The sequence below is a fragment of the Oenanthe melanoleuca genome, chromosome 2 (genome assembly GCF_029582105.1).
Source record: "Oenanthe melanoleuca isolate GR-GAL-2019-014 chromosome 2, OMel1.0, whole genome shotgun sequence".
NCBI classification, from domain to species: domain Eukaryota; kingdom Metazoa; phylum Chordata; class Aves; order Passeriformes; family Muscicapidae; genus Oenanthe; species Oenanthe melanoleuca.
Window position 1 is genome coordinate 104116208 of NC_079335.1, and position 20644 is coordinate 104136851.

At 39.3% G+C, this 20644-nt stretch overlaps 1 protein-coding gene and 1 non-coding gene across 3 annotated transcripts in view; one reads left to right on the forward strand and one right to left on the reverse strand.

Moving 5' to 3' along the window:
* SACM1L (SAC1 like phosphatidylinositide phosphatase) overlaps positions 1-20151 on the reverse strand; it is a 30367-nt gene extending 10216 nt beyond the window's left edge. The window contains exons 1-8 of one of the 2 annotated variants that reach the window (XM_056485633.1): positions 19970-20151; positions 10884-10981; positions 9248-9322; positions 7196-7323; positions 6079-6228; positions 4762-4821; positions 3166-3199; positions 610-711 (exon numbers count right to left, since the gene is read on the reverse strand). In XM_056485633.1, coding sequence (XP_056341608.1) covers positions 610-711; positions 3166-3199; positions 4762-4821; positions 6079-6228; positions 7196-7323; positions 9248-9322; positions 10884-10981; positions 19970-20103 — 781 coding nt within the window. In that variant the 5' untranslated portion in view covers positions 20104-20151. Of the gene's footprint in view, positions 1-609; positions 712-3165; positions 3200-4761; positions 4822-6078; positions 6229-7195; positions 7324-9247; positions 9323-10883; positions 10982-19969 lie in introns of those variants that run through there. The other variant, XM_056485634.1, reaches the window with a different exon arrangement.
* A 137-nt stretch (positions 20152-20288) lies between these two features.
* Positions 20289-20361, forward strand: TRNAR-ACG (transfer RNA arginine (anticodon ACG)). Its single transcript has one exon. It is a non-coding gene; the product is annotated as a tRNA-Arg (tRNA).
* Positions 20362-20644: the final 283 nt, after the last annotated feature.

Sequence of the window (20644 nt, forward strand, 5' to 3'; positions counted from 1 at the left end):
TGGTAAAAGTTTAACATGATCTGCACAAAATTTAAGCAGAACTGTGTTTCTTCAAGTTAAGATATTTTAGTATTTCTAGTACTAGAAATTCTTATTTAATATGAAATAAAATACCAGTGCTCTGACACCAAAATATTCACAATTCTGTAACAATGGTACTGCAGAAAGGGACTAATTTCTTCAAAAGCATGTATGTTGGGACTAAGAACAGAGAAAGTAATTTAAAGTCATTTCCCCGTTTGCTTTTCAACTTGAAACAATTACAGAACACCGTTCAGGACTCCCCTGCCAGTACCAGTGATACTCTTAGCTGAACTTACTGCCAGACCAAAAGGGCTATTACACACTTGCATTTAGCACCAATGAAAACAGCTATGTGTTAAAAATCCCTACAAAACTTTTGCAGTTATGTCTTAAAGACATGAAGAGTCAGTTTGAATAAATGTCAAAAAATGCTTCAGTTCCTAACATTTTCTTTGGAGGAAGAACCTCAAGACAAACTATACAGTCTTTTTGCAAGCCATTACACAGCAATTACTCCTAAAGGTAATTCACACATGCAGATGGAATACATATTATTTTTTAAATAAATCTGTTTATTTCTTTTACCTCGTACATAGTAGCGTACGCCAGCCCTGAAACAGCTTCTTCTGGAAATAAGCAGCCAGTCAAAACACTTGCCATTAATAGAACAAGAGTGCATAGTGATAACTGATGAACAACACTAAGGAAAAACCCCAGCTTTTCATTAGGATATTTTTATACATCAACAAGTAGGAAACATCAAGGGATCAAGAGACTACATTCAAATAAATCTGTAAACATTTGTCACCCCAACAACAGTTGAACATTAAACTTGAGAGACAGTAACAATATTAGGATCAATATGCACATTGCAAAACAACACTCTGTGGTGATGTCACTGATGAACAAAAATTAAAAATGCTGTAATTTTGAGAAAATGTGATTCTAAGGAAATTTATTCTGGGTCTTATGGTCCTAACTAAGACTCTATCTCATGATTTTATTAGACTACCTTAACAGTTTCTTGCCCCTTTTGTTTTTAAAGATTAACAACTACTTCAAAAAATACAGCTTCAAAATTTTTTCTAGGCTTTTAGAAGAGTAAATATCTTGGGGTATGCATTTGCTCCCATAAATGCACCACACATCACATCTACAAATGCCAGAACTAACAGTAAAATAGAATGGCTTTCAAATCCATGTGAAGAAAAAGAGAATGAACACACACCAAGACTCCAGCTTCTCACACACATGGTTTCCTGTCTGGGCTACATACCCAAAGTGCCAAAGGCACCTGGGACTAACCAATAAACAGGGGCAATGACAAAGAGTTTCAGCTTTAGCCTTGTTTTGTGCTACTTATAGTGGCACTTATTTGGACTGCAGTAAGCTATCAAGTCTAATAGAGACCAGCACTCATGAAAAATGTCTCCAGGTAGATTCACTAGCTTGCATGCTTTGTCCCTAAAAACCTGAAACTTATCACTTTAAAGCAAGCAAAAGATCAAGACAGTCAATTTTTAAATTAGTGCACTGCAGTCTTCTCTTTGAGGAATCTAGATACTTCATCTCAAGTGAAATTCAGGTTCTGTATCTATGATTTGAATGGGACATAAAGCAGCTGTGTCACACACAAACACCTCAGCTGTGATAAAGAACAGTGATTTCATATGAGTCATCTTGATTTCTGTTTATATTTATGCCAATAAACACATGTAAACAACCCCAAAAAATATAATACAAATTGACCCCATCCAGAATGTTCTCACAATTCATAAATCAAGGCTGAAAAATACCGATTCCTCTTGTTTTCCTGGAAAATTCCTGCCAGGTCCCCCACCCTTTAATTCAACATTTGCACAGCCAACAGTATACTGCAAGAAAGGTTACCTCTAACCTTAGCTGCTTAGCAATTGTCAGCCTATTTTCTGTTGGCAATCTGTCCTCACTTAGAATGACAACTTGCTATTAGCAACATCCACATATACAGATAAGACAAGACAGAATTTACTGTTCTTTTGAAGGGCTTTGGTTTGGAGCAGTAAGGGAAATATTAAAGATAGTTTAGGGCTTCAGATGATCAAAATCTCAACTATCCAAGTCCATTATTTCTCACCACTGCAAGACTAGAAGACCAGTACACCCACTTGAAAAAATACATTTGGGTTTATATGGGGGAAAACCCCCAAAAATCAGAACCTTTGATACTACTGAAATATCTACTAGTGGCACTGTAACAGTGTTGCTGAGTGGTCTTCCTAGCATTTTTACTGCTAGAAATCCTGTTTCTTCAAATTCCTGAGTTCTCTAAGGTTTTGCTGTAATTCTAGCTTTCTAATTTAACCAAACAGTTCTCATGCTAATTATTTATAGAGTGAAAAAAACAGGATCAAGGAAGTTGTTAATTGCAGTCTGTCAGTGGTTAATTGCAATTTACCCAGAACCAGAAGGATAAGGATTAGGGTGTTTCGATGGTTCCCTTGTGCCATCTTTCCTTTGTCTCTCTGCCTACTTCCACAACATTTTTCCATTAGATAAGTAGCAGGAAAGGACTGGAGATCTGCCAGCTGCTGACAGTCCTACCAGATCAATCTATTCCATCTGGAAGCCATTCCCTGCACACACCTTTGCAATGGAGGAACAAAGTAGAACACAGCATAAGTTGCTCCATCCAGTCTTGCCAGTCCTTTTCATGCTGTTCCCAAAACATTGGTGCAGGAAAAGCAGCTGCCCAGGAGCCTTCAGCAGAACCTACCCTTTTATTCATCAACATCCACACGCATTCCTTCAAGTCAAAACTGCTCTCCCTTATTTTGTATCTAAAGTAGATGCATCCTTATAGCAAGACAAAAAAGTACTAAAGCTGGTGGAATAGCATTTGCCATATTAATCTTAACCTTTCCACTGAAAAAGTTATGCAAACCATGATTGTAAAATTAAATACGTGTAGCCTTCAAAGCAAAATATTCAAGGGAGTTGACACACAAGTAGGCTATCAAACAATATGTAACACCTATATATGAGCAAATTATATTTCTGACAACGTGCTCTGTTATAATTACCAGTGTAACAATAGAGCAGCCTCATTTTGCTAATGGACTACCCATATCCAGCACTCAGTTTTATGGCACAAAAGGATACATCCGTGCATCACTGGTGTAGCAAACCTATGGATCTGAAACACACAAATACATGTTAAAAATATTAAACACTAGCAGCCAAAAAAGGTGAGTGACTATGCTTTTCCTAAGGATTTTGTGGTAGTTTTATATAGTTTATATAATTTACTTTTTGTTTAGGGTGAAACATTCCTTTCTGGGAAAAGAAGTTCAGGGAAAACAGCAACATATGTAATCCTTATTAGCAAGAGGGAAAAAGTAAAAGTCTAATCCCAATTAATCAGCCTGGACAAAAGACAAGCTGTTTTGTCCTCCCTATACCTAGCATTTACTCTCCTACAAACATGCCCGATATAAAGCAATACTTGCTGAAATCTTTTGACATATGTTTACTTTACCTCCACAGCAGAACATATGCAGAGATAATAGTTACAGAAGCCTCCAGTAAGATCATTTTTATGTGAATAATACTCAAAATGCTTGTTCCAGAGTTCTTCCTATCCTGCCATACCTGAATAACAATCTTTCAGGAAAACTTTAAAAATTCAATACTAGAAGTCAGAAGTCCCACACTTCATTATCTAAAATGGTTCCTGCATCAAGCCAGCTGTAATCAATGTGAGGGGAGGTGTAGCCTAAAAATATCAGTTATCTCCCTTTTCAGCTTCTGTATTTTGTCACCTAGGTCTGTTTTCACCAGCCAGCCACACTTGGCTTTCCTTTGCTGTTTCCACCACAGCTTCTCTCATTTCCCAAGCTTTACTTGCATAGCACTATGCAAGCTTTACTCCCAGTCGTATGCTCCTGGAATATGCACGACAGCCCTTCTCTAATTCATATCTTCACATTCCAGAAGCACTGCACAATCTAGCCTTTTGGAACAGTGTTGTCTAATGTAACAGCACATCTCCACACATTACTGGGGCAGAAATAGAAGCTGTGCATCACTTGCCTTGATAAATACAAAATACTGATGGAGAGAGGAGGCTGCTGTAGTGCAGGCAATCGAAGGAGTTTAACAGACAGAGGATGTCTCTGGTAGGAAGGAGCTTAGACAGTCTGGCTATTAACTGCCACAGCTGTGGCTCATGGTCATGCACTTTATTTGCTGGACTAAATGAATTTAAAGGTGTGTTAAGTCTTCATTTGAAATAAATTGGAAGAATCTAAACTGCCAGTCTTACTCTTAATTACCAGCTTTATGATCTATTAATGAAGAAAATGGAATTGAAACTGCACTCACACAGTCTTAGGAAAAAAGTGATGAACTGGACCTTGGCTATATCCAAAGATAAATACATAGTTAAACTTCAAAATCCTTGAGAAGCATACACTATTCAGTGTAACTTCCCCTTTGGTTTATATGAGCAGCTATCTTCACAGCACAGTATCTTCAAATACAGACACTTCCAAAAAATTAGCTTTCTAGAAGTACTACTGAGGACATTGACAAAGTTGGAAGTTTGAAAGCAGAAGACTCACTGTGCTAAACTAGATGATGATTAGCCACGTTATACTAGATTCTGGCTGTCTGAAAGAGACAGAATTACAAAAAGCTGTTGCATGCTTATAGCAAAAGTATATTTGTGCTCTAATCTAATCATTATTAAGTGTTTACCTCTGGTTGAGCAATAAATTCTCTAAGAAGGTGTCCATTCCATACAAACCGTGGGTCCGCCTGCAGCAAGAAAAAAGCCAGCATATTTTTAAAGACTGTCAGTTCTGTTTAATTCAACATAAAGGCAATATCATAGTATCCATGTGTCATGTAAGTTTAGGTGAACAGGTACAAATGAATTGTTCTTTTATCAGTAGCCTTCATACCCTCAACTAGAAATCTAAAAGACTGGAGAGAGTTATTTTTTTAACTACTCTTAAGGGTGTGGCCTGACACTTCTAAACCATTAACAACTGAGCTGCAGAACATAATGCATTGGTGCCCCTACACTGGGGTTATTTCCTTCTACCAGTATTCTTAAAAAAAACAACAAAAACAAATATTAAAAAAAATACCACCCACACTCCACAGACCAGACTTCTCTCGCAAAGGCAAACTGGAGATGTTCAAAATTGCCACCATCATTTTGATAAGCCATTATACTGAAGCCATGGGAATATGAAGTTGCACTGCAATAATTTTAACCATCCGAGATCTGAATTTACTTGAAACTGATTTTTTTTACTGTACTTTGCCTTTCAAACAATTTTCTGAAGTGACATAATTTTAAGGCAAACCAATCCTTTTGTGTCCTTTCTCTCCCTGGCAAGAGCACTGCCAGGGCAGCATTTGATGCAAAACAATCCCCAAATGTAAATAGTTTTTCCAATGTTAAAAAAATAAACCAAAACAAAAACCCATCAATATAGACACAAGAGAATTTCAAGTTCAAATTGCATTTGGCTGTTGTCTTTAAGACAAAAGCGACATATTAAATTTGTTTTCCACACAAAGAATTAGAATACTTTAGACAGAATACAACATCCTAACACTGACAGCCATAAAACCTGCAGTACTATTCCAAGTTATCCTGGAAAAGAATATGAACACAAGCACAATTTATTCCACTTTGGATTCCTTCCCCCCATTCCAGGTCAAAGGAATTACTTGCTTTCTCAGTTTTCCTACTTAGCTCCTTCTTGTAAGTAGAAGCGTTCAATATTAGAGGCAAAATTTAATTTATTTTGGATTTTTCAGAATCTATTCAAAATATACTTTAGGAAGTACTTCTAACTGCTGATCTGGAAATGTGACATAAGATCAGAACAGTTCCCTAGAACATTTGTGCTGCTCACAGGCTATGAGACTTGCAGACCAGTGTGTTCAGACACAACCTCTAATAGCTTGGACAGAACACTGGCATCATTTAAACATCATCTACATCAAACTGACTGACAATTTGCAAGAGCCTGACACAAAGCAAACTCAAATCCTTACCCTCTCAAGAAGGCTCATCTCCTGGAACTCTGGGCTCGTGTTTGCCAGCCGTTGCAGGGTGTGTGTCAGGTCGTAGGTTGTTGAGAAATAAAACCCATCCACGCTCAAGACATGGTTAAGCATTGATAAAAATACTTTATTGTCCTGCAACTGTTGAGATGAGAAAAGAACAGAAGAGCTGTCACTACTATCAAATATTTTACTCTTGTAAGCTACCACTACTTTTTGAAGTGTTGAGATGAATTTTGCTAGTGCTCTAGCAATACATGACATCATCCAGAGATTACCATACGAGAAGGAAAGCATGAGAGTGCAATTCTGATACCAGTTCACTGATAACTTGCAGTTAGCACACTGCAACCAAATTCTGCAACAACAGTGGAGAGCAGAGAATGGTATTCCTGTGAGGTAAACAGCTAGTGATATTAAACAAATTCTAACAACTTCCAAGCAAAAGGAAAGCTGTTAGTTGCCCTGAAAATAATTCAGTCAAAAAACCCCAAAAAACAAGATGGCAAGACAAAATAATAGTTATAATCTATGTTCTGGTTCAAGTTCTGACTAATCTCATTAATTTCCTGGAAAACTATCAGATTCCCTTCCAGTTCCATTGGTTAGACACACTGACCTGCTCTTCATCAATCCACTACACATTTGTTTTAAAAAATTCTTACATCAGTCACTCCCTCAAAAAAATAGAAGTCAATTCTTCCCTGCTGAGTATCTAACTGAACAATTCCATAAAGAAAGCAAGAAAGATAAGATAACAACAACACAGTTTATTGTAGAGGCCATCAGAAAAGTAAATCTGTGAGAAAGACTTAACAGAAGCATTAGGAAGGGTGTACCATCTTAATAGAAGCAAAAATGCACATACAAAAACTATAGATGATATTCTAAGTTGCACCATATGAGTTTATTATCTTGAATGCCATGATTTTATATACATCTATACACAAATACTAAAGCCATTCTACTTATACGAACAAATCAGAAAAAAAGTATTGTTCAAAGAGCTTCTTAAAAAAAATTCATAGGTTCATCAAATTAGGTCCTGTAGCAATGAGCATCAACATACAATAACATTCCTCCACACTCCCCTAATCAATGTACTTACCTGAATATCAGTTAAGTGCAGCATGGTCTTTTTGTAGGAGAGGATGTCAAAGTCTGTTGCTTTCCAGATTGCATGACTGAAAATCTCACCTACTTTTTTCTTTTTTGTTATTACAATAAGATACGTGCCTGTAAATCAGAAAGAACAATGTTAAAAAATAAAACAAACAAACAAACAAACAAAAAAAAAAAAAAAAAAAAAAAAAAAGAGCTGCATGTATTAAGGAAAGCAGTCTATGCTCATATCAGAAAACTGAAATCAAGAGAACTTTATGCCCTTGTGTAGCAAAAGCAAACAGGGCTGGAGCAAAAGCAAAATGTACTTGCTAAACTATTCACTTTCCCGTGCTCAGAGATCTTGAGCTGCTCATTAAGTTTAAGGAATTTTTAAAAAGTGGACAGGATAAAATGTCACCTACTCCTGATCAGAGACAGTCAAAGTTTTCAAGTTTGCAAACTCAGGAAGAGGCCAGTGATCTTGAATATGGTTTGAAAAGCACAGAACAAGTCCAAAATACATGAAAGGAAGCATGCTTCAAAAGCCAAAAAGACTATTCAACTTATCATGTCCTCCTAACAGAGTCAAAACAGAACAAAGAAATTTCAGGTTCTTGTCTTAAGACAGGAACTTTGCTGTTTCCCTGGTTGCCTAGTAAGTAACAAACTATAAAACCCACCCCATAATCATGGACAGTTCACTCAGAGCAATTAATTTACACTTGTTGGTGAACACAACACAACCTTATTTCTAAGCATAGGGTATTTCAGTGTCATCTTGTTTTTGAATAAAAAGCTTACTCTTAATACTGCAATAGGCAAAGATTATTTATATTTGTTAAAGATGCTGCATTGCTAGATACAGGGCCAGTTTCACAGCTAACAGCAGTGAACTACCTAATAACATTTAGCTAAACATTTAATTTAGCTCATAACATCTTTACTTTGACAGCTGTATACTAATACTCAGTACAAAGCTCTAGTGGGTAGAATGAAAAAGCCCAAAGCTTTTAAGAGACTTTACATATTCTATATTTTATTTGATAATCAGGCAGATGAACAGTAGTCATTACCAAGCCTGTAAGTGGTGAAAATTCCCCATTGGGGTAGTTCAGTTTTAAAAGAGTCAGCACTCACTGAATCCCTAAGACACATGTATTCATTACACTGCTTACTCTACAAGACCCACAACTCTTTAGAATATGGGCATAGAAAGTTCATCAGTTTTAACACCCTGTAGAAGTCACTGCATTCAATCAAATCACCCTTAGCCTCTTTTGGGAATACTGCAGTGAGTGATCTTTAATCCTTTTTACACATGTGAATTTTATTCAGTATGTATGCTGCTTATTACATAATTTTTCAGATTACTTCAGTCTCAAACTCTACCAGATTCTACAAAAAGGACTGTTGGAGTAGCAATGCTTACTTTCCCAAAAGTATACACTTTATGCATCAGGTGAACTCATGACAGTGGCTGCTGAGATCCGACCACTGAGACACTTAGAAAAACTAGACAACTTATTCTTACATTATCCTAAAACTTCCTAAACTTAGAATTGTTCCAGTCTGCCATTTTCCTTTTCATATTGGATTTTCTTCATATTTGTAGGGCAGTTACAACACAGCCATTACTTGAACAGCTGAATCTACTTGTCTAGCAACCAGTCACTCTCAGCTATTTGTGTACCGTGATTATTGATCAAGCTTCACAGCAAACACTTGACTATTGCATCAAATCCTGCAGCTAAGATTAAAATAGTTACAAAGAAAAAGTAAATGAGGTTCTTTGCACTCATTTGAAATGCATTCCTTATAACTAAAACAACTGACAGTTAACCCTGTCTTTAGAGGACATCCTGGTTTAAGAGTTACGCAAACATTCACGATAAAGTAGATTTGGATGCCTCCAACCTCTAGAATTCACAAGGAAAGTCTATCATACTAATGGAAGTGCAACCTCAGATACTTGTAAATACTATTTTTGCCTTTAAAGCCTCTTTAGCAGTCTATTTTGTCTAAGTATTTTTAAAGAGCATAATTCTGTTCTCCTTACCTGCCACCAATCGGATTGTTCCCAAAATACCAAATATAGGCCTTGTAACAGCTGAAGGGGGAACATCTTTTTTAACTGAAAAGCAGAAGAAAAGAACATCAGCATTTTAGACTGCTTCCTTCATGCCTGTGTTGGAACACTATTAGAACAAGGTCTCTCCAGTCTCCCTGAGCAAATCAAGTTTTGCTACAGTGTTAAGTATAAGAAACAAAGCGTCAGAATTTCAAAGCCTTTTGGAGCTTTGGGAGGAGGATCTGGGATTCTAACCCACTTTCTAACCAATTTCTCACGTTTAATCAAAGTAGTCATTCAGTTGAATAAACTCAAGCTTATTTACATGACAGTATAGCAAGTAGATGCCTCAATAATGTGTTGTCCTGCCAGCTTCCAGAAGTTTTGTTTTGAAGCCATCAAGGACAACCGAACCATAAGTGTTTGTGCCTCCAGGTCTGATTGCTTCTTCTGAGCCTTGGTCTATTTCCATCTCAGAAGGTGTAAGCTCTGTCTGCAAAACTACCAACAGCAGCATACATGTGGCAAAAGACACAGTAATCCAAACAACATACTAAGAGATCCAAAAAGTATTCAAATATCAATTAAAAGTCTTAGTACGTGTAAATTTCATTTACTTACACTTCTAAAACAAAAGAAGGGATATTAGAAAAATCTATAAAAACCCAAAGCATCCCCCAGAATGAAGCATTTTCTCAGAACTCAGAAAACTGAAAAAGGTAACCGTTGAATCTTCCTCTGCTTTAAACACCTTGGAGGTTCATCTGATAAAAGAGCAGTAGTGACAGAGATGTAGGCTGACAAAAGACTTGGGATAACTATCTTGTCAGTTTTGAAGAGACAGTTTTGAAGGAGAAATTGAAATAATATACTATGATACCAAAAGTATCAGTGGGATGGGCACACTGCTCTTACATGAAGTATACAAGAAGCCTAATAAAAGAGAGAGAATGACTGTTTTTATATTACTTTTATGTAGCATTTGTCTGTTTGGAGATCAGTAATACCATGGTACCAAACCCCTGAAGAATCAAAAGGGAAATCTCCCAATGCCTTCATTTTACTGTTATTCAGTGTTTTGTTTCATATTTTTAAAAAAATTTAACTAAAATTTTCAATCAAGAGACTTAAAACTATTCCCACTAACACTTGAACCTGGATTTGCAACACAGAATGAAAATTTATAGTACAGGTTTTGTTACTGTTGCTATTTCTGGAGGCTTTATGAAAAGTCAAGCTTCAGTTTTATACAAAAACTATACACAAACGACAGCACTGGGACAATTTGCAAAAGCTGTAGAACCCCAGTGTTCAATACTTTCCCTGTTTGATCTTGAACTTCTAGCACCAGCCCCAAATAGCCTGGATGAGTCAGCTTCCCCTGTTGTGATAGACAGTCTCACCAGGCAAGTACTATCATCAAACTCACAGCCAAAAGGCATTTGAAACAAAGCTCTGCAGAACAAAATACAAAGCATTGTTTTAAACTGTAACTAAAAATAAAAAAAAAAAATTATGTCAGTATCATCTCAGTAAGGTTCTGAATATCTTCTTGGACTCCTACAGCAAAACAGACAAAAGGACAAGGAAGACTGTATTGAGAAATACTGGTGAGGAGAGTCACCTGTAAGAGTGACTTCTGTGGAGACTCTGTCAATGGCAAGCACATCATCTGCTCCATCATCACAGGCTTCCACATAGAACTTCTCTGGTGTGGTATGCCTTTAAGGGAATAGAGAGGAAAAAGGAATTAGTTTAGCAAAATTTATTTGAGATTGCTCTGTCTTCAGGTGTTGAAGGATAAACAATCAATTTTACATCTTATTTCAGCAGCAAAATAACAAAATTCTCACTGGACTGCTTCCCAACACCCACTGATGTTGACAGTGTAAGAAAACAAACAAAACCCAAAACAAATAATAATAATTAAAAAAAAAAAGCAACAAAAAACCAAAAAAAAATCCCTAAAAACCAAAAATCAAACCAAAACAAAGCAAGTCCAGCTCATCAGTTATTGCAAAATTCATGGCCTGCTTAACAATCTTAATCCTTTTTTATAAGGCAAAGACATGAAAGTGAATTTATGTATGTAGTGACCCACTCTAATTCCTGTAAGCTTGAACCATATCTGGTAAGCCAAAACCCATCTCACAACATAAAATCAGAAGTTTTTAAACAAAAATCTTCCTAACAGATTAAACCACATCCCTAATGCAAGTCTAATAAACATAAAATGTAATGTATGAAATGATAAACACACCTGTTCCACTAGTGTTGTAAGTATTGCAATAATCCACTAGAAAAAACACAGTAGAAATGGAAAAGTTCAAGTAGCACACTAATTTATTAAAGCAGATGTCTCAACATTACTGTTTCCCAGACGTGTTAGCCAGGTCTACATAACACACATGGCATGAACATGTATCTCGCCATCAGACAAACAAGTCACACACTGACTTCCTGTTTAGACTTCATTGCCATCTTTCCCTTCCTTCCCCCTCAAAACCATCAAAAAACCCAACACTTTTAGAAGTGTTCCTTAAAAATACACCCATTGTGATATTTGCAAGAAGCCAGACACGTTATACTGTGCATTGATAGGAGGTTTATGCAGGACTGACCTGTAGCCACACACAGGAAATGCTCAGCAAACAAAGAAAAACCCCCAAAAACTCTAAACTATTGTTCTTCACTCTTATAGTGATTTTTCTTAGTTTAAGGCTTGAGAAGACATGGGGTCAGAGTTTTAAAATTCTTGTTCTGGTAACAGGGTAGGTATTTTTAGGCTCCTTCTCCCTAAATAGATCTTGCATTTCTATACATCTTCTATTTCTTTTAATTCTTCAGAAAGCTGAATTAGAATCCTGATTTAGAGCAGAGGAATCTGATGGCCAGGTTTTGGTAGTTAGTGATGGTGGTGGTGGGGGGGGTGCTACAGAACTGGCTCCTGTGAGAAGCTGCTAGAAATTTCCTGTGTCTGAAAGAGCCAATGCCAGCCTGCTCCAAGACAGACCCACTGCTGGCTAAGGCACAACAGTGACAGTGGCAGCACCTCTGGGATAACATATTTAAGAAGGGGAAATTGCTCAGCACAACACCAACTGCAGCAGGACAGTGAGAATGTGTGACAGAATCAACCCTGCAGACTAAGGTCAGTACACAAGGAGGGGCAATAGGTGCTCCAGGAGCTGGAGCAGAGATTCCCCTGCAGCCCCTGGTGAAGGCAAGTGAGGAAAAGCTGTCTCTTTGCAGCCCATGGCAGAGCAGAGATCCACCTGCAGCCCTTGGAGGGCCACAACAGAGCAGGGTGATGCTGGTTAGAACAGGGTACTAATAACACCAATGTAGTGGGTTTGATCTTCATACAGACCATTCACATAACAGATGAACTTGATGATCCTTGTTGGTCCCTTCTAAACCAGAATATTCTGTGAGGCTGTGACCCCATAAGAAGCCTGTGCTGGAACAAGCTCCTGGCAGGACTTATGACCCTGATGGGAAACCATGCTGGAACAGCCTGTTCCTGAAGGACTGCATCATATAGAAAGGACCCATGCTAGAAGAGTTCATGAAGAACTGCAGTCTGTGGGAAGGACTCACTGTGCACAGGTTTGTGGAGAATTGTCTCTGGGATAGCGACCCCATGTTGGAGGAGGAAAATGAGTCCTTCCACTGGGGAAGCACCAACAAAGTGTGATGAACTGACCACAAACCCCACTCCAAATCTCCCTGTGCTACTGGGGGAGACAAAGGAAGTAAATAAAATTAGGACTGGAGTTGAGATGGGGAAGAAGGGAGGGGTGAGAGGAAGGTGTTAAAATTAGGCTTTCTCATTACCCTATCCAGATCCGATTATTAATAAATTAAACTAATTTCCTCAAGTCAACTCTGTTTAGTCAGTGACTGTAATCGCTGTGTGATCTCTCCTTGCCCTTATTTTGACCCAAGAGCTGTTCCTTTTATTTTCTCTTCCCTATCGATGTGCAGATGGGAGTGATGAGTCACTTCAGTGGGCACCCAGGATCAACTCACCACACTTAAAACCTCTAAAAAAGAGCTTTAGAAGACCCCACTTTCCACCCACTTAAAGCAGGACCAACTTAAAAAGTTTATTCAACTTCTTAGTTAAACCCTGTTTCTCAGGGTGTTTTTTAACTCTCCTGAAAGATGGCGATTCCATGACCTCACTGGGGAATTAGAGAAAAGCCAGAGGAGAACAAATGTTGAACTGAAAAAGTCCACCAACCAACTGTAAAATAGGTGTTCATCAGATAATTTAAGTTACAGGAAAATGAGTCTATGGATCATAGAAAAATCATGGGAAACATATCTACAGTATTTCCTTTGTAAATCAGCATTCTTAAATCTTTCAGTTACACATACTAAATGCTTAATCTTTGAAAATAGAAACACCAGAATAAGAAATACAAACATGCTGTTTACTGAACACTGAAGCCTTAAAACACCTACTTTGCTTTCATTACTTTTGTTTTTGATGAAGTGCACATGTGCACCCTCAGCTCTTTAGAGGAGCTTCACAGCAATAATGGAAACTGTTTTTATAGCAATAAAGCAAACAGGTACACAGACAGAACAGGGAAAGAACAAACTTAAAGACAATCTACAAACCCTCACTTTGTTAAAGAATCTTTTTTTTTTTTTTTTTTAAGAGGATATACTATTTAAGATACAGTGAGAAACCCATTGCTAACTGGCAGGAAGTAGCAGGAAGCATTTTTTCCACAAGAGAAAGCTGCAGCTTGTCTTCCATTGGTTTAGTTGAACACTCGTTGGGATGTCAGTTGATACACAAGTTTCCATCTAAAACAAGTGGGAAGAGATTCTACAAAGTTTAATATTGGACCTGTTGTGCCATTAACACAGATGCTTATAGACTCTTACTCATCTGAGCATCTCAAGCAAAGTTGAAAAAATAGGTTAACTTATCAGGTTGTAAGCAAAGTGTTGAGACCTATAGTTTCAGTTTTTGAATACTCTGTATGAAGATCACAACATGGACAAGACATCTACACTGATTGTACAGATCACAAAAAGAATTTCCATCCATGACCAGTATTTTTGAAAGCTGCTCCTTACATTATGAAGTGCAACATGGCCATGACACTACTACAGTCTCGGAATAAGAGATTCACATTCATATTGGTTAAAGCCCGTTTTTAACCAACTGAGAAGAAGCTTACAAATCTCAAATGACTGTTATATAAACAAATGCTTTCTTTACCACATTCAAAAGTAACAATTTCTCCCTGAGGAACAAGAAGTCTTTTACCTCAATATTACTGAACTGAAAAGAAAACAGAGAAAATTAGGGCTGCCACAGCAAATGATGCTTGGTCTCTCAATGTGTGTCATATGCTCTGCTTTGCTAGATCAGATCCCAGCATTTCTCTGTCTCAAATCCTAGACCACATTATTTCCTGCCACTAACATTGCCCTTTTAACTATTTTATCATCTTCATTTCCTCTTACGCAATGCCTATAGTTTAAGCAAAGCTAGAAATTTATGTTTCACATTTATTTGAAGTCCTCCTTCCCAGAGTCCTCTCTAGGACCAAATTTGGTGACAAAAGTGTCATGAAAAATGTAAGGCAAATCATCCCTGTTTTCAGCTCAATAGACCAAAAAGGGCCAGCAGCTTGCAGCAGTCTGAAACAGAAATACTGTCGACTCCTGAGCGAGGGAGGAAACAGGGGTAAAAGAAAACAAAGTTATCAATCTACAAAGTTGACAGAACTTGAACAAAATACTGTTGGGATCACTTTCAAAAACTGCCCTAAATATAGCTGTGCAACACAAACTGGAAAGCCTAAGGCCCCGCAAGATATTAAATTTGTGCTTCAGAAGAAGTGGGATAACTAGTGCTGTACAGAATTTTCAACAGAAAGACGATTCACTTAGTCCTTGCTTCATTTGTGCAAGAAGTTCGACACTTCCTAAAATAAATATTGTTGAGGAAGAGGCCAAGAATCAGAGCAGTTCCAGTCCAAGTGCTGATTTACAACTTTACCACTTACCAAAACTAGGCTTGCAGTCTCATTCACACTTTCATGACCCTGTCTATCATAAAATTGCTATAGTCAAGATGATTGACTCTTACTTGTCTTTCAGAAAGGAAGCTAATGAACACTGCATGCAAGAATAGGTTAATCTCTAAACCGTACTCACCAGCAAGCCTGTATGTCTATCACAAGTGTAGATGAATAGCGCACATGCTAATTTTACTCATATGACAGGGAGACATTAAATGGTGAAGAGGATAATTCACAATTAGAAATTGCAGATTCATTCTATTATTTTAATGAAACAAGGACAGATGAAGTCCAAGTGCCAGTATTATATCAAAAATAATAATTAGGAAAGCAGTATTTTATAGAAACCCATAGTGTCTGTAGTTTTGTTTAGAGCTGGTCTTCATACACCCAGCCACATTCTAGTTTTGTATAAACTTTATAGTTCACAGTGGAGCCTGCCTTCTCCTCAGCTATATTACCACTGCTGTCTAGAACCATACAGAACATAAAGAGCTCTCACCACCTTGCTCCATCACCATCTTGATTCCCTTACAATTTAACAGCATGTCAAATCATCACAAAATAGGAATCTATTTCCTTTAACTAAAGGAAAACTGACCACCATTATAATAAACTAATGTCAAATCTTCACAAAATTTGAGTCCTTCTATTTCCTTTATTTTAACTAAAAGAAAGCTGATCACCATTATAATGAACTATTTCTCAGTATTGCTAAAGAACAAAGGAAGCAATAAGCACAAATTCTACATTTTACATTTTTAATAGAACTCACATTACTCAAGAAGCATTGAAGAACTACAATCACCAAATTCCCATTCCAAATATTACTGAAGGTGACTTGAATTTCATTTTGATAATCTTCTCCAACTGAAACTATTGGATTGATGCCAAGAGATAAAGCAATTACTAGATTTCATTCCTACAAGTCGAAGTTGCAGGGAAAAAGTATTGACTCCCAACAGAACAGAAACATTAAAATAACCCAAAAAAGAACAAACCACTGTTTGCTTACACCAAGCGTAAAGTCAGACTAATTTGCAGTTGAGATAGTATTTCTTTTGTTTGTGTATTTGTTTTGAAGTTTCACTTCCTTAATTATGTTATAAAGCAGCATTGTGTATCATACAGATGATGCACATTTGCATCTCACATTTTAATCAGGCTGGTTTTATAGATAGGAATATTCCTATGTTCAGATACAGCATGAAAGAAGACCCTGCATGCTCTAATGGCCACTAAAGATAGTACTTCACTCAATATCACTTAAGCCTTCTAGGCCTCAACAGCCAGACTCTTACTTCAGTAATTGATTATTTCACCATAAATACTTAACATTGCTCTAATGCAGGAAACTCTTTGATGTCAGCCTCTGAATACTGTAATAAAGCAAGCCAAAAGTACATCCAGTATGGCACAGAGATGCATTTGGGATCTTGAGCACAGCAAACTGCCCTGCAGTGAGATACAGGAAAGATGTTAGTTTATGCAGAGTCCCAATAGTATGTTAAGTAACAGAGCTAATACACTGGTGGTTTCAGAACTCCAGAGATTCCAGATTTTCTAGGTGATCAGGTGAGCTAATTATATGTCTCCCATAAATATTACTCCTCGAGCAGAAACAGCTCAAGGAATTGGAACATCTCCCATACAGCAGTAGCTGTTGCAGGGAGAAAAACCCCAGGATTTAGAAAACTAATGGAAACACCATTTTAAAACAAAACAGAAAAGGGCATATATTAAAGGCCTAGCTACATAATGTCTATTTCCAGTGAAGTTTCACTCTACATGAAGATAATTTACTGCATAAGTTAATGTCTGGCTCAACCAAGATCCCTGAGCTTTACCACAACAACTTAGATGGAGCAGTAAGAAAGGAATTTGTAGCTGTTCTTTCTGGAAGTGTTATTCAAACCAAAATGCCCTTTTAGACTTCCTCCCCAAACATACACACAAGTGGAAGGCACTGTGTTCAAGTGCAGTAGCTACCAAAGACTGACAAGTACTTTCACAAAGCATGTGAGGCAACATAACTACGGGCAGGAGGAGTTAAATCTGAAACAGAGCTAGTGTAGTGTAATGGACCCACAAGATACTGAGAAGGCTATCAGCAAGATAAGTGATCCAAGATCACTTAAGACAAGCAATCCAAGCACAAAGAAAAAAAAAAGTTATTTTTAACTGAGCCAAAACAACAGCCAGAATTTTCTCTATTCTCTATTCTGCAGACACCTTTAACAATCAGTTTGTATATATTAATGTATATATTTGTATATATTAACAGGACTGGCAACTCCACTGCTAGTTGTGGATACAATACCTGCAACGGCTGTTTGAATTTTACAATTTATTCCTGAGGCTACCAGAAGAAGTTAATTAAATAATGCAATGACAGAGGTGACAACTAGATAGCAGATTTCAGGTTCATAGTTTTCCCAATAACTGTTGGTGTAACTCAGTAAGCAGCACAAATGCCAGACATCAGCACTTCTACTATTACCACCTGAACTTGACTGATGACACTGGTCAAAGCACAAAGGGCACAAACCACTACTTTTGATAAGGTGGAGAACACAAGAGGTTCGTGTTGAGAGCTAGAATCTGTGGCTGGATGTACAGAATTGGGCCCTGCAGAGCACTCCAATCTGGGAGGTGCCATACAGGGCCAGAAAAGGTACATTTGCAGAATCTGACCTTACCAGCTTGAGAGTGAATAATCTGTTAAAAACCCACACCGAAAGGCTGCCACCACTAAATCCCCAAATTGATGTCTAGCCTGGACTTTTTGTAAAAACATTCTCATTTGACCTTGACAATGTGGTAGGCTTGACTCATCACCCAAGTTATGGCCCTATATCTTCAAATGCTTGGTAGAAAGGCTGCAGCCATTATCACAGCTTGGTGTAGTAATAAGAAAAGGAAAAAAGCTCATTTTTCAGAACACAAAACAATTCTGTTTTCATGTTTATGAAAAAACTCATGTTAAACTACATCTGAGACAGCCTTGTTTTAAAAAGATCAAAGCTTACTTTCAACCAAGATTAAACTTTGAATGAGAGAATTCTTTACAAGCCTGTGTCCAGAAAAGGGCTTTTACTTGAAAAAATTCTCAGTAAGAACAACTGTGCACTAAATGCCACAGCATAACTGCTACTCACACAACTTACCTTTGCTCCTCTCCAGCCAAAAGGACCACAAGACCAGCTTAAAGAAAGACAAATACTGCTAAGTTGACAAGAGGAGAGAGGGAAAGAGGGAGGAAAAAAAAAAAAAAAAAAAAAAAAAGAAAAAAAAAGAAAAAGCTTTTTGTCAAGTAAGTCTTTCAGCCATCACTGATGATCTTACTCTTCAGCAATACTACTCAATTATCTCCAGGGTCGGTGTACCCTCACATAACTACCTCACCAAAATAAGAAGCCTGGTGACTTTGAAACATGTAACAGCATTATGGCAAACTGTTTATACAGACCTCCAAAAGACCTGTTTGCACTGATTCCAAAAGATGACTGTCAAATGAAATTTAACAGAGCATAAAGCACAGTTAAATCAGGCTTAAGAGTCACTTTCAGATACTGCTACCTAAAAATGGCATCGGTAACTCAATTATGCAGTTTCCAGACACTGTTTAGAGGTCAAAAGCCTGGGAACACCTTTAGGACACACAAAGGCACTTCACTTTTGGCTTCAGTCATGAAGAGTCTCATGCTCAGAGCAATATCCTTGGGAGGTAGAACCAGTCAGTGTGAGGGTTTATAATGGAGATGCCTCTTGCAGTGTTAACTTTGCACTCCTTTTGGTTATGCAACTTCTGCTGCTGTATTAAAGGCAGCACACAAACATGTGGCTTACAGTCTCCCCTAAAAAAAACTGTTTTAATAAAAAATTTACACTGGGTAGTTAGAAGAATTTATTCGTAAAAGTCACAGCCGGCACTGCACAGGACAGTAATGAAAGTTTAAAGCCCTCAAAGTTCAGTCATCAGCTGGCATCAAAACCATCACGCACCACAAAAAAAGCCTATTTGTGTCACGAAAGCCGATGGACAGGCACGCCTAGGGAACCTTCTGCTGGCAAGCGGCGCTGCACACACACAGCCTTACACCAGTGCCCGAGCCCCTGCAGCAGCCAGCTCCCAGCATGAAGGCAGAATCACAGAATTGTCAGGGCTGGAAGGGACCTCCGGAGATCACCTGGTCCAGTCCCTCTGCCAAGGCAGCGTCACCCAGAGCAGGTGACAAAGGAACGCTTCCAGGTGGGTTTGGAATGGCTCCAAAGAGGAAGCCTCCACAACGAGCAGGCAGCCCTGGCTCCTCTCGCCAAGGGAAGCCTCGCAGGCACTGACCTCCGGGACACGAGGGAGGGCAGCGAAACAGACGGGAGCCGCCCGCCCGCAGCGCTGTCGGATGGACGGCGACAGAGGACCCGTGTCTGCGGCCAAAGTCCTCCCTCCCCCTCCTGCCCTCCCAGGCCAAGCCCTTCGCGGGCACTCGGGCGAGCGAGGGAGCCGAGATAGACAAAAAGGGCAGAGGACGGGACGGGGGAGAGCAGGGGACAGCAAGGGACGGGCGACCGTCACTCCACCGGCGGCTCCTCCCTTCCCTTTCCCTCCACTCCGGCAGGTGCCAGAGCCGCGTCACCCCCGTCCCAACGGATCACTCACAGCTTCAGGCTGGCGTAGGCCGCCGCCGCCGTGGTTCCCGCCGGTGCCGCCGTCGCCATCCGTTCCCTCGGACTGTCCCCGGCCGACCGGCTCCGCTCCGACCCGGCCGCTCCCTCCCTGCCCGACTGACGCATCCCTGGGCCGGAGCGACGGGGCCCCGCTCGGGACAAAGCTCCGCGGGCGCGCTGGCGAGCCCAGGGCGGGGTACTGCCTATGGCAGGAGGGGGCGGGACCAAGCGGGCTCGCCGGCGCCGCCATTGGCTGAGGCAGCGTCAAGCATTATGCTGAAGTGTACAGGGCAGCACGCTGCTCTCAGGCAGGGCCAGTGGCGCAATGGATAACGCGTCTGACTACGGATCAGAAGATTCTAGGTTCGACTCCTGGCTGGCTCGGTTGCTCATCTTTTCTCTCCTCATATTTTTCTTTTTTTTTCTCTTGTACTTCAAGCCGAGGGGGATGCCCACAGCCCCCTCACGCTTCTGCACAGGCCCACTGCTGCCACATTCTTGCCCCCAATGTGGTGATCTCCAGACCTCACAGGGTTGGGTGGTGTTAACAGGGCTTCCTGCTCTTGGCAGTCCCCCAACATGGGGACAGTTGCTGGCCACCTGGCCACCCTTGCTGAACCTGCAGGCCATCGGGTTTGGTGAGGAGCAAACCTGGGGCACCTCCTGG